The sequence below is a fragment of the Vombatus ursinus genome, unplaced genomic scaffold (genome assembly GCF_900497805.2).
Source record: "Vombatus ursinus unplaced genomic scaffold, bare-nosed wombat genome assembly UNPS02009770.1, whole genome shotgun sequence".
In the NCBI taxonomy this organism is placed as follows: Eukaryota; Metazoa; Chordata; class Mammalia; order Diprotodontia; family Vombatidae; genus Vombatus; species Vombatus ursinus.
In genome coordinates, this window is record NW_020949548.1 from 11290746 (window position 1) to 11305994 (window position 15249).

General features: G+C 36.3%; 1 protein-coding gene across 2 annotated transcripts in view; it reads right to left on the bottom strand.

Moving 5' to 3' along the window:
* Positions 1 to 15249, bottom strand: part of USP47 (ubiquitin specific peptidase 47) — a 110045-nt gene that overhangs the window by 65810 nt on the left and 28986 nt on the right. The window contains exon 2 of one of the 2 annotated variants that reach the window (XM_027852591.1): positions 2410 to 2516. In XM_027852591.1, the coding sequence (XP_027708392.1) occupies positions 2410 to 2412 (3 nt within the window). In that variant the 5' untranslated portion in view covers positions 2413 to 2516. Of the gene's footprint in view, positions 1 to 2409; positions 2614 to 15249 lie in introns of both variants that reach the window. The other variant, XM_027852590.1, reaches the window with a different exon arrangement.

Here is a 15249-nt window from a genome sequence, read left to right on the forward strand (position 1 = left end):
ATCCTTTAGAGCTGGAAGGAAAGAAGGAAGAGAAGGGAAACGCTGAAAATCAGGACAATCAATTAAAAAGGTGGTCAGCAGTATCAAAGACTGCATGAGAATCACATAACATGAGGATTAAATAGAAGTCACTGGACCTGGCAATTCTTTAGGCTATCTGGTAAACTTAGAAAAGCTTCAGTAGAATATTAGGAATAAAAATCAGGTTACAGTGGGGTTAAGAAGTGAAAGGTTATTAAGGAAATGAAGGCAACAAGCTTAGACTACTCTTTTCAGTAAGATTGGTGACAAAAAGAAGGAACAAAACAGGATAGCAGTCTGAAGAAATGAGTGAGATTTAAAGTCTTTGTTGTTATTTTGTTTTGTTTTTAAAGGCTAAGAGAGATCTGAATATTTTTGTCTGTAAACAGGCAATACAAAGAAGAACATGAAAATACCAGAATGAGACTATCTAAATAAATGAATGAACAAGATCCAAGAATGGGTAAGAATAGATCAGATTAAGTAAAGAGATGAAAAAGAATAATGCTGGGAAGCAAGAGGATTTCCTCTTCTCTAAGGTGGGCAGGAAGGAAAGAAGTCAATTTAATTCAACAAAATTTCTATTACGTACCTACTCTGTGCAAGGCGCCACAATAAAGTCCGGTGATAAAAAGACAAAAAACTAAAATAACTTCTACCCTCACAATGCTTACACTCTTATTATAGGGGGAATAAAACGCAAACTCAAGTAAATACCAAGTACATATAATTTAATATAATACCTGGCACAGAGTAAGCACTTGATAAATTCGTTTAGATTGATTAATTGACTACAAAGTTATTTCATGAAGTAAAGAGTGCTACCAACTTGAAGGACAAGGAAATGCCTTGTGGAATGAATAAATAAATGAAAAAGCTTTTATTAAGTGCTTATAATGTGCAAAGCTCTGCGCTAAATGCTAGAGAGATAAATAGAAAAGACAGTCCCTGCTTTCAAGGAACAGAGTAAAAATACAAATGGAGGACTTCATCTATAAATAGTATTGGAAGGTCTCACAGCCCTTAGATGACTATGCATCTTTTTTAACATTATGTCCTTTGACTAAATCATAACAATTTCTGATTGTGAATTTGACAGTGCCATAGAGAACTATAGAGAACCTTACTGAAATAGCAGACTGGAGGTGAGGGGAGGTGGGAGGAGGGAGAGTATCCAACATGAGAAGTGCTGCAAATAAAGTAAGAAGAGAGTAAACGATAGTCAAGGGAACAGATCATGAGGAGGATAAGGAAAAAAAGCACATCAGGTATGAGAGAGACAAGATGTTTCATCATCATTTGATGGTGCCAAGGACTTTGGTGCCAAAGAAACGGTTATCCAGGCCTCTTCTCCCCTGGAGTTGCTTCCTGGGATGAATGCAATAAGGGCTGATGTGGAGGACGGGGCACACTGGGGAGAAGGGAGGCTACCGTTCCCAGATCAGGAGGCTGAAGACTAAGGTTAGAGTCCTATTTCTATCACTCACTTAGCTGTATGACAAATTGCTTAATCTGGATTAGTTTGAATCAACTTATCTTTGAAATAAGGGTAATAATATTTACAGTACCTATCTCACGGGGTTGTTGTTAGAAAAGTGCTTTGTAAAATGAGATATGTGAGCTATTGTAATTATTATTTGCAGTAGATGATAGGAGGTAGAAAGGGCAGAAGCTGAGGGAGCTGCTACTAGACAGTTTAGTGAACTAGGAGGTAGGCAAGCCAGGGCTTTCAGTAGGGAAAAGGGTTAGAACAGCTGCTATGGGTTACCTGACAGGCAGTCAACAACTAATAAGTACAGGAGCTGCAGAGGGACCAAATGAGATGAGAAAGCATGAGTTTCATGTAGTTTGGTGGAGTTTAATGATTTGCTCCTGTTAATTTTCTACAGCCTGAGAACAAAAGAAGAAATTGGCCCAGCCCTGAGGTCTGACATGATAGGCACGGCAGAAGAGGTGCTATTGAGAACCTTACTGAAATAGCAGGCTGGGGAGGGGGGGAGGGGGGAGGAAGGACAGTATCCAGGATAAGAAGAGCAGCAAACAAAGAAGAGAGTAAACAATAGTCAAGGGAACAGACCATGAGGAGGATGGGGGGGGAAAGCACAGCGGATATGAGGGAAACAAGATGTTTCATCAAGTTTTATTATATCATTCATTTTGGTGAATAGATTATTCTGTCCTAGTTAGTTTTAAAGCTGATTTGTATTTCATAAGTTAAACTGAACTTGAGCTTCAGCTTTTTGTTATCACAGCAATCTGGAAGCCTGCCATAAAATCTAGAGTCAAATTAGGTATAAAAACACTCCAGTTATGAAAACATTTTAAAAGTCTGACTAATGTTAAAATAAGAGCAACTTGAAATCGGATGAATTAAATATAGGGTATTACCATGTCAGTAGCACTGATTCCACTTTCCCACACCAAATCAAAGGTTCCATTTACATAGCCCACTTTGCTGGCCACATCTTCAAACAGTTTCCTCAATGGAGTAGAAGCTGGTAAATTTAAAGTGATTCGTTCATTGACTGTCTTTGAATTAGTAGTATCTTGTATAATACATAAAACTCTAGGTTCTTCAGCAGCATTTTCTATCTGAAATTGAAAGAATCAAAATAATTATTTGCTTTCTAAAGGGCAAAAATTAATATAAGCCCATGTAACTTTACTAAATAACATAACCATTTTATAGAAACTAATCTTAAACTAAACTTAATCACCTTTGTTGGACCCAAGCTATGTGAGTACTATTATTATTACTACTAGTATTCAAAATTTTAAATAAAAACTGTTAGAAATGGTACAAATATATCTTTGCTTTAAAAAGATATGGGGCATATTTCAGAGTGATTACAAAGGTATACTCACCAATTTTTTTTTTTTAGTTTGAGTAGATAAGACACAATATATGAACAAATTCTTAAGAATGAATGTCCATGAAGAAGGTACAGAATAATAAAATAAAATTTACAGTTAAGAATTTGGCACATTTAATAATACAGAAAATGTCTATTTTATGTCACAATAATTGGGTATGAATGCAAAGCAGCTCAATTCCATGAGAGGTAAGCAGGAGAGGTATTATTAATTATTATTATTATTATTATTATTTTTGCAGTTAAGTAACCAGAAAGTTTATTAAGTTTAAGTTGCTTTAGAGTAGAACTCAAATCTTTTAATTCATAGTTCAGTGGTGTTTCCATAATATCATTCTACCACCATTACAGGTTAAAAACCCTACTGATTTTGTGGGCTGGCCTGGAAATCTAACTACTATTTGTAGCATTTTTAGAGGAAATGTCTTTAGAGTTCCAAATAAGCAATTTAAAAACTAACTTAGGAGAGGAAAATCCTATCACTAAGCTAGGGCCTACCTGTACTTTAGCCTATCTTCTACTTTTAAAATAGCAACTCCAAAATAAATTGTAACAAATGCCTCAGTTACTAGTGGAGTTTAAAAAAAAAAACTTTTATAGCTATAATTTCATCTTCCATCTACTTATTACCCACAGCTTTCACCCAAACTTTTTTTTTGGGAGGGGGAAGGGACAAAGCACCTCAAAGAAACAAATATAAAGAAAAAATGTGGACCACCTATGGGACTTGATTGACAATTCTAACCCACATTAACTGTTCATGTTTTCATCTACTCTGAACTTTACTGGCACTCAGAAACACTGACTATTAAAGTTTTCCATTTGCATGTCTTGTTTCCCCAATTATATATAAATTGTTGGCAGGCACTGTGCCTTTTACTTATTTTGGCTCTCCTGTGGTGCCTACCGCAATGCTACAGTGTTATGCATATAGTACATTGCTTTAAAAAAAAAAAAACAGAACTGTTGAGTGACTAAGACTACAGCTGCAAAAAACATGGTGAGTTTTAAAAAATGGTTTAACAATAACCATCCAAAACCCTTTATAGTATTTATTTATGTTATAAAGGTACAATTAGGAAATGAAGGGAAAGGGGCAATCAGCTTAAAAGCTGCTAAACTGTGCAGACAAAATGATGAGAAGACAAAATACAAGGTCTTCCCTTGTTCCCTTCACTGTTAGTGCTCTTCACCTCTTGAAATTATGTTTTGTTACTTGGAATAAACCCTACATCTACCTAGTGGGGTCTATACTGTGTTTCCTCTGTAAGCTCCTAAAGGGCTAAGCACTGTTTCTTTTTTTGTATTCCCAGAGTCAAACGTTTGTTGGTCAGAATTAAATATAAAAGAAGATACATGCAGAGTTTCAGGGACCTCTGTGTATTATCATGCATGAAGCATTTAAACAAAAGAATGACTTTTACATTTCTTCCAGATTCAGACTTCAGATGATAAACCAATGGAGTACATGCAAAAACTCATTTTAACTGACTTGACAGACCACTCAGAATAGCAGAGCATTCTGAGAATGGGGGCTGGGAAGGTAACCTTTCTTATATAAGACCATAAACAAATTATTAGCAGTTATAGCTAAAATGCCACATTTCTGGAAGACTGAGTGTGAGTTTTCACTGTCCCTCATCTCCACCCCTAAATTATAAAGGTAAAGCTGAATTTTCCTGAATATTCAAAATAAGCTGGGTTTTTTCTTGAAAGATGATGATGAATTTTAGGGAGAGATATATCTAAAGAGGCCGGGGAAAAGTTGTCTACCTAATAAAGTATCCAGATGTAGCTGGTAAGCCAGGTACTGAGGAGGGCAGCAGGGGTTTTGGTATTCTTGACTTGCTTCCGACCAATAAATAATAAACTATCTTGTAAAGCAAAAATGATGAGAATCTTTGGAGGCAACGGATTATGCCACATTAGAGTTCACTGTATGATAGATAAGGAAGGAATTCCAGGCACAATGTGATATGCAACCAAGATTTAAGAGTTTAAATGAGTGGCTCAGAGAAATGAACATAGTAGGATCCTCTGGCCTGAGACTGAAAAAGAGAAGTCAATTCAATATTAAAATGCAAACAAAATGGTAGCAATTAATTCCAAAGAGAAGAAAAGAGTAAGGTATCTAAACAAAACAGATATCTTTAAGGAAAAGGCTTATCTATGAATTCAGCTTTTAAAAGAGTGTATATGGAAGCAGGAGAAATAGAGGACAGGGGAAGCTAGGTGGTGCAGTCGATAGAGCACCAGCCCTGGATTCAGGAGGACCTGAGTTCAACTCCGGCCTCAGACACATAACACTTAACTAGCTGTGTGGCCCTGGGCAAGTCACTTAACCCCATTGTCTATCCAAAACAAAAAGAAAACAAAAAAGAAAGAAATAGAGGACAAATGTTTAAAAATGACAAGGTCCTATAATGTGTCAGGAAGGCTAAATAAAGTCAGAATAAGCTGAGTTATGTAAATAGTGTGAAAATTTAAAAAGGACCTTTTTAGGTTAGGTAGAAGGCAAGAGGAAATCAAACAGACAGGGCTCCTGGCTTGGCCTAAATGGGAAGATAATGACAAAGACAAGGTACAACAACTCAACTTAAACATTTTGCCTGTTTTCTGTAAAAATTACCTTTAGACTGAAAGGACAAAACAAACATAGGTAACAGAGAATTGAAATCCAAGGTAAGTATAAAGAGAGTAAGATAACACATAGCTTCAACCTCAAGGAGCTCAAGTCACCTGGCTCAGGGAACTAAAAGAAGTTGCATGTGTCATACTAGTTGCCAGTGATCTTTGAGGAATCATGGTGAACTAGAAAAGTAATATGAGGCTTAAGACAATTAAGTACTATCTTAAATTTCATAAGAGAAAGAAAACAGATGCTTCAAACTACAGGAAAATGAGTTTGATGTCAATTCCTTGTTAAATTCTACAAGAAATGGTTAAAAGAATGGTTTATAGGAATTTAGAAAAAGAAGAATAATCACTAAAATCAGCATGAATTCATTAACAGGGTATGTTAGAATAATTTAATTTCCATTTCTGCTGGAACTACGTAACTAGAAGATCATGGAATTTTCATGAGTATGGATTACATAAGTTTCAATTGCTTTTGACAAAGTTGCATGATACTCCTGTAGTTAGAAACAGATTCTTGGAAAAGGTGATAATAGTTAGGTGGGCTTATACTTAGTTTGCTGATAGGACCCAAACATGCAAATGTCATCCAGCTGGAAGTGGTACTGAATACACTGGATGAAAGGATATCTATCCAAAGAGAATGCTTTTAACAGAGAACAAGAAAGCTGAAGTTTAACAGGATAAACATAAAAACTTATGCTAGAGTTTAAAACAAAACAAAACAAAACAACCCAAGTACAGAATGAAGGAAATCTGTCTAGGCAGTAGTACATGTGAAAAGTGCCCTGGAATCTTATTGGACTGCAAGCTCAGTGAGTCAGCATGGTGATAAAATAGCCAAAAGTACTCATGGGATCTTATGCCTAGGACAGGCATGCTAAGGAAGGGGGGAACTAGTTCTGCTATACTCTAGCCAAGTCAAACACATGGGAGCACTGTTTCCAGTGCTGGACTTCCCATTTTAGAAAGGACTTGATACGCTGGAATGTATTCAGGTTTGAGAAGGAACCGAGACCAGAGAAGAGAAAACTTGGGTTAGAAAGTGATAGCAGTCTTCAATTCTTGAAGAGTTATGTGGACAGAGACAAAACTGTTTTGCTTGGCTCCAGAGGAGAAACAGGGACCAATTATAGAAGTTAGAAAGGCAGATTTTAAAAGCTCAATCATTATTAGGGAAATCATCATTACAACTCAGAGCTATTCAGAGATAAAATGGGCTGTTTCAGGGGATAGTAATTTTTCTGTCACTATAAGTCTTTAAGCAGACACGGAATTAGCATTGATTGAGGATATGGTAGATAGTCATGAGATGACCTTCAAGCCCCTTAAAATTCTAAGATTCTACAATTTTATACTTCAAACAATCTCTTTAAACTTTTCTTTTTTAGAAATTTTGGCTCCTTACTGGTAGAGTACAATGAGTAGCATTACTGTCAAAATTGAGAGAAAAGAAATATAGATGTGTAACTGAAGTTTAAATTAACTTGTCACATTTTCTTTGGGAATACATTTAGATTTCCTGGTCTTACTTTAGGTAATCATCTTTCTCAGCAGGTAGCATTTATAAACGACCACAATATTCACCAGTAGCTCTGAAATACTTCATAGATGCTTAAAACTAAAATGAAATACAGCCAGGAAGGTGCTAGACTTACAAATGTTCAAACTGACCTTAATGTATATAAAAGCAATCTATCAAATTCTTGAAATTCTTTTAGCATAAAAAGAAGGGTTTTCTAGCATAAAGCTTAACACATACAACTTAGATATTATACATGAAAGCTTAAAGACTTTACTGTTTATAAACAGAGCCAATGATTTAAAATGTGAAACTTTTTTGATTGTGGTCAAAATTAAAAAACAAAACAAAAAAAAAAAAAACCACAACTACTAATGTTGTATTTCTAGAAGGTTTTTCCTTTTAAAAGTAGATTCTCTTTTTCAAGTAACCTATATTGAACACTTATTTATCCTTAAGCTCCCTTTTAGTTCAGAAATTTCTATGATTCAATGATTCTAAATAAGACCCTACCACATAGTGGTTGAGGAATGAAATGGCTCTGAATGAGGAGAGTCTGAATAGGAGACAGGAGAAAAGGAAGAGAAGAGGGCAATTAAAAACATTTAGGGTGGGATTCTGGATCATAGGAAAGCTTAAGATTTGGAAAGTGGGGCAACTGCTAAGAATTTAGTAGCAGCCAGAAACTTAGTTCAACAAAATTCTTTAAGTTTCAAATTAAGAGGTCAGATTACCAAGGCTATCATTTTTTTTTTTTTAATGCATATACCTGGAAGGATAGGCACCAAAGTGAACAAATCAAATGCTTTCTATTCTGTTTTTTAAGGGAGTGGGAGAGATCAAAATTTGCAATATGTTAAGACTTTATTTTCATTAAAACTGGGTGGGAATAGAATAGTTATACATGCATAAATTTTTAAAGAAATAACATGCCATGTTATCAAATACAATTACAATCATGCTGTTATTTGTTCTATTATCACATTAAAACCTTTACTTTAGCTGTCTACCTGTGAAAATTTCTTCTTCATTTCATCAAAGATACTTTGTCTGCATCTCCAAAACACATCCTATGATATATAAGAACAAAATAAATTATAAACCATTTCTTTAAATGGAAGAGCAGTGAAAAAAGTTCCTAAATTAAAGATATTACATAGGAGAAACTAAGTAATAATACTAAATATTTTCTCTTAAAACCAATTTTTAATTGTTTTAACCTATTTCTAAACTATTTCTAATAACAAAGATGCAACTTGCAAAGATATCAAGACTATAGAAAATAGCTCTTATTGCAACATACAGGAAGGAATACTGAAATACAATAGGTATATTTCTGAGAAATTGTGTGAAAAACCAACATTTTAAAATCAAATCTTATTTTAAGTATAGTAGATCCTTTTTCTTAGAAGCTAGAAAAGGCATTAAAAAAAGCATTTGTTGAAACGGTCATTTTAATAACAAGAAGGGTTGGAACTAGAGGGTCTCTAAAGCCTATTTCAGTTTAATTCACATTTTAAAATTATGAAATCTTTGGTAAAATAAATAATAACTTTTTAATATTGTTCATTTATACCTTCAGATTTTCACACAGTGGATTTTCTTAAGATGAGGTTAAATGGCTTTGGTCCCAACATAATTTGAATTTGACTGATAATTTTACTCCCAAACTCCCATCACCTAAAAGCTTAACTAAATATCTGTCTCAGATCTGATGAGCAGTGTAGGCACACTACACTACAGGAGTCAGTATCTATTGATTTCACCCTTTCAATCCTCTCTTTACTCTCCTCCTCCAACCCACCTGCTGGCTTAAGGTATCTTAAAATGAATACATCCAAATCACTGATAGTAAATAACACGGTCTATATTTATGTCAACACACACCAAAACTCTCTTAACATGTTTCCATTTATGGGTTTTCCACTTATTAGGGGCTACAGAGATTGCTGGGAATACTTCAGCAGGCATTGGGAACTGGCAACACTACCAAACACCTGTGGTCCTACAAATACTAATAATCAAAGGCTTAACTCTTTGACTTCATAATTGCTTAAATCACGTCCTGCTTTGGACATCCTCAAGTAGCAAAATAACTTTTAAAAAATCAAACTTCACACCATAATTTAAAATTATATACAAATTATTGGGATACTAGGTTTTCTGCAAATAAAAATTCCCTCCTCCCAATTTTCTGATCTGTATTTATGATTTCATCAGTGTAGGGAACACAGTATAAGATTTATATAACTTTCCACAACTTAGTCTTGGAGTTGTCAAGGGTGACTAGCTCAGGATCACAGTCAGTATGGGTCAGAAGTCACAATGGAACCCAGGTCTTCCTGACCCCTTCCATCTACCAAGCCACAATGCTTCTCAAATATTTCATATTTGAGTAAGTCAATTTTATAATATATTAGTTATTAATAACAGCTGTTTACATGTATAGCTACAAAGTGCATACATAACTTTGATCTCAACAACCTTTCATAGTAGATAGTACAAGTATTATTATCTTATTTGACAGACAAGGAAAACCAGGCACAGAGAGAGCAAAGTGGTCCAAACTGTATAATTATTTAAATAGATGTCAGAACTAGAATTTTAATCCAGGTTTTCTGACACCAAGGCAAACTCCTTCTAGTACACCATGCTACAGAATACTTAAATTTGCTTACAGTTCAGCATCGTATAATCTACAGAGAAATCCAATAATAATTGTTTTCAGTTGATGCTCAATGAAAGCAGCAACTGAGATATCCTCTATACATTTCTCATAGCACACAACGATGATGTGGCAGCTTAAAAAAAAACCCAACAACAAACAACTTACAACCTTAGGATATATTAATTAGAAGCTCCAGATTATGGGAGAATTGTGGTAGTAATGATAAAAATATGTTTGAAGTAAGAGCAGGTTTTGAGGGGAAAATGAGGAGTTTGGGGCATGTCAGATTTGATATGTTGATAGACTACTCAGATGGAGACATCCAGCAAACAGTTGAAAACACAGAAGAGGAGCTCTAGTGAAAGATGGTTCAAGTGGACCTTGGCCAGAGTATTACAGAAAGAATTCTGGTTCTGTTACAGATTGTACTAGATGACCTCAGAGGTCCCTCCAAATTCTTAGATTCTGTAAGGTGACAATTCATAATAACATAAGACTGAATGAAAGCACTAAGGAAGAAAGCCTCAGGGACATCTATACTTAAGGGTTGGAAGAAAGAAGTAAAGGAGGATAGAGTGGTGTCAACTGAATCAAACAAAAGAGAATGAAGAAGGGAATGGTTAACAATGTCTAATGATGATGTCTAATGAGGTCAAGGAGGGTAATTCTTTAAAATCACTGATAAAAGGAAAAGATTATACTTAAGTGAGCATTATGTAATGCACCAGTATAAAGAACACTAAAATCTGTCACTTAGATGAAAACTAGTTTGATTTTGTGGCTCAGTTTCAACACCAAAGTCAAAACATTTAAGGCTTTCTGACAAGTAATGATACAATTGTCAGGGAAGCAAAAGACAAAATACAGTATAAATAGTTTGGTTCATGCATTTTAAAGGTACACATACCTTACATAACAGAGTAAAGCGTGCAGTAGCTTAGTAACAGTGCCCAGGAAAACCTTTTTGTCAGACCTACCAACAATTCAGCCTCAAATGCCTCTGCATTCTACCTGAAAATTTTGCAATCAAGGAGAAACAAGGAGGCAACACAGATGCTCTTGTATCAATTTTAGAGAGCTAACAATTCATCTTAAACTTCCTCAGACACCTGCCAAAACGTTCTCCAAAGATTTTCATGACACAATGAAGTTGTTCATCATCTGATCTGTTGCAATAAAAAGGCAGAAATTATTTTTAAAAATCAGAACTTTGTAGAACACACTATTGGACTGTTATAAATTCACATGCAAGGGATATATAAAAGGATATTTCTGCATAAGGTGGAATCAGAATATATTACAGAGCTAGAAAGGATCTAGGAGGTTATCTTGTCCAACTTCCTTATTGTACAGATGAGGAAACTGAGGCTCACAGAGGTTGAGTGACTTACTGAAAGTCACACAGGTTAAGTTATAGTTATGGAACTCAAACTCAGGTCATTTGACTCCAAATTCAATGTTCTCAAATTGGAATAGATGATCTATAGCAATTTTGAATTATAAGACTCAAAGACACACTTTACATGCTTGATTACTGTGTTGTCCCCCTATATCATTGATTCATATATATTTTACAAAGTTATACGCAGGATCATAGGTCCAGAGCCTTAAGGGACTTCAGATGACATCTAGGCGAACCCTCTCATTTTAAAGATGAGAAGCATGAGGCCCAGGGAAGTTGAGTAACTTGCCCAAGATTAGAAGAGACAGGCAAAAAGCTTTAGAGGTGAGATATGAACCCATGTCTTCTGACTCTAGGACCAGGGTTGTTGTTTTTTTCTCCTCACTGTACCAAGTATTTGATGGAATAAGATGCTTGCATTCTGATAAATGGTGAACATCTAGCCTTTGGTCAAAAATGTTATTTCCAATATAACATTTTTTCTATAGATTTGACTGACTTTCGGATTAGAAATTTTTAAGAAATAAACTCCAAAATAAACATAAAGACTATCTGTATTTGTAGGGCCCTTGTGTAGAGGAGGAAACAAGCCTTTTTGTATGTTTCTCCAGAAGGCAAAACTAGGAGTAACATGTAGAAGTTTCAGGAAAAAAGATTTTGATTCATCAAAAGACAGAATTAAAAATCTAACAGAGTTGCCTATCAATGAACAAGTTATCCTCTGAGGGAGTGAAGTGGATTACTTCTGGACAAATCACTTAATCTCCTGGGTCTCAGTTTCCTTACCTGTAAAATTAAAGGCCTGTGCCTCTGAGGTTTCTTCCAGCTCAAACCCTATCATCCATAATCCTATGACCTTTCCCTCACCTCATCCCTAATAACTGACAGTTCAAGAAGAATCTGGCTGTAAAAAGGACTTCTGATCAGTAAGATAGCTTCCCCTTCTATGATTTTATCATTATACAGGTAAGGAAGACAGGCTCTAAAGGTAGAGATCTAGAAATCATCAGCATGGATGACAGCTGAAGCTGTGAGAACAGATAGGCTCTCTGACAGAAGGAAAGAACAGAAGGTCAAGGATGCAATCTTGGGAAACAGCTGCAGTTAAGGGGTACAAAGAGCTGACACTGAAATCACTATAAGCAATCAAACTGCTTTACATACATCATGTCATTTGCTGAAGATACTGTAGATAGGAAGCAAAAGATAAGCCAATCAAGTACAAGTAACAGCTGCAATGGTAGGAAGAGAACTAGAATAGGAAAGAGGTCACAAAAGTGGGAGTGGGGGCAAGGAGCCTGTAATTTCAAGAAAAATGAGTTGATCAACAATATCAAATTCAGTACAAACATCAAAGAATACACTATACGTGACAATAAGGATGTGATCTTTGAAATTTCAACAGACTTATAAGAACAGAAACAACAACGATGGTAAAGACATGGAGGCAATAAAGATGAACATGGGACGTGTTTGACAGTAAAAAGGAGAGGAAATGGGACAGTGGTTAAAGCGGTAAGGAGATACAAGCAATAGTTTCCAAGCTGGATAGACATCAAAATAAGATTAATAAGGGAGATTAAAATAAGAATTTTGTCCAAAATTCTTAAAGCCATTTAAAATTCACTTAAACAGTAACTAATAGAACAGTTCATGAAAATCAGTACAGGGTAGAAATGTTGTTGTTGTTTGTCCTTCATACTCAAAGAAGACCGATAACATCACAATGTTGGGGTCAAGATACAGTGTGTTCAATTGTGGCCGATCACTGCAATATGAACTCAGAAGATGCTATCACAGATTGGGCACAAACAGTCCATTTGAACATCTGTAACAGAGATGTCTCTAGATTTGCATATCTTCCTCTGCCAGTGTCTTCCATGTCTCACAGTTGATACCAAAGTTCTTCAGACACCTTGAGAGCGTCCTTGTACCGCTTCTTCTGACCTCAGTGTAAGTGCTAGTTCTTCATAAAATAGCCTTTTAGGTAAACACAGGTTTGGTATTTGGGTTACATGGTCAGCCCATCAGAGCTGCAGTCTCTGCAGTACAATTTGAATGCCAAAGACCTCTGGTGCATCTCAACTACTCAGCGCTGATGCAGCCATATGGATCAGTGATAAAGACATGAACTTGGAGAGATGGGATGAACACTTTCCAGAGCGTTCTCAACAGACTATCATCAACCAATGCTGAAGGCACTGACTGTATACCTCAGGTTGAAATTAATCTTTCTCTAGCTGAACTTTAAACTGAAGAAGAGATACTAAATGCTATTAGGTTCCTCTTGTGTGGCAAAGTACCTGGTACTGATTCTATCTCAGCAGAGATCTACAAGGCACAGGGTCCACTACTCATATAGAAGCTGATTAAAATCTTTCAGGTTATATGGCAAGAGGAGGTTATTCCCCAGGAGATCAAAGATGCCTCCACTGTTTCTATATAAGTTGTCCAATGACAGTCAAAGGTGTCTTTCTCATAGTCACTGCTGGCAAGATTCTTGCCAGAATCCTCCTTAAGTGGCTAAACTTTCACTTGGAAGAGGATCATCCACCCGAGAGCCAGTGTGACTTCAGAATGGGTTGAAGAATGGTTGACATGGACAACTCCAGAAGAAATGTCAAGAGCAGAACAGAGGTCTATATGCAATGTTCATTGACCTGACCAAGGCTTTTGATACTGTCAGTTGTGAGGGCTTGTAGAAGATCATGGCAAAATTTGCTTGTTTACCAATATTACGTGCCAATTTCATGATAGCATGCTTGCATGCATTCTAAATAAAGGACAATGCTCTCACGATTTCCCAGTCACCAACTGAGTGAAGCAGGACTGTGTGCTTGCTCCTATGCTTTTTAGCATAATGGTTTCTGCAATGTTGTCAGATGCCTTTAATGAGGACAAAAACAGCATCACAGTCAGCTACCTCACTGGTGGTAAACTATTTTCCTTGAAAAGGCTACAAGTGGAGGGAAAGCTGGTGCATGGCTTTTTGTTCTGAGGTGATTGTGCATTCAATACAGCTTCTGAGGCTGAGATGCAACAGAAAATGGATCAGTTCTCTGCTACTTGTGCTAATTTTGGCCTGACAATCAACACTAAGAAAACAGAGCTTCTCCACCAGCCAGTACCACGCCATCCATACACGGAACCACTGGTTACAGCAAACAGATAAATTGTGAATGCTATGGATAAATTCACTTACCTTGGCAGTTTACTTTCCAGGGATGTCCACATAGATGATGAGTTTGACACATGCACTGCCAGAACTAGTTCAGCATTTGGGAGGCTCCAAAAGAAAGCATGAAAGAGAAGAGGTATCTGACTGCCGACCAAGCTGAAGGTCTACAGGGCCATTGTGCTGACTTCACTGTTGTATGCCTGTGAAACCTGGACAGTCTACCAGTTCTACATCAGAAAACTGAATCACTTCCATCTGAATTTTCTTTTCTTTTGTTGTTTTTTGGTTTTTGTTTTTTTTTTGGCGAGGCAACTGGCCTTAAGTGACTTGCCCAGAGTCACACAGCTAATAAGTGTTATGTGTCTGAAGCCGCATTTGAACTCAGGTTCTCCTGACTCCAGGGCTGGTGCCCTATCTATCCGCTGTGCCATCTACCTGCCCCTCATCTGAATTTTCTTAGGAAGATTCTGAAGATCACCTAACTAGATAAGGTACTAGACACTGAGGTCCTCTCTTGAGCTGAACAGGCTAGAAATAAAGATTTAGGAATTATCCAAGTGAAAGGTGACAGGAAAATATGTATATAATGTAGAAATGATAAGGAAAGGCCATGGGAAAGTGTGACTACAGCAGGGACGTTACTTTGGCATAAGAGCATCAAATGAAGAGAGAAGATATGAATAGTATGAGCAAAGGCATGGAATGCGCACCTTATGTTTACTAGTCAGTGAGAACAACCTCAATGAAGTGGAATTTATGTTGGGAAGAATGGGAAACAGAACGGTATAAGAAGAATTAGAAGCAGATTTTGGAAGCCCATAAACAGCAGTTTGGAATAGATGCCACCAGCAATAGGGAGCCATTGGGGTTTTCTGAGTGGAGGAAGGGAATTTAAAGTAATATTTTAGGAAAAGTAATCTGATAGCTAGCTGTAGGAGGTGGAAAAGA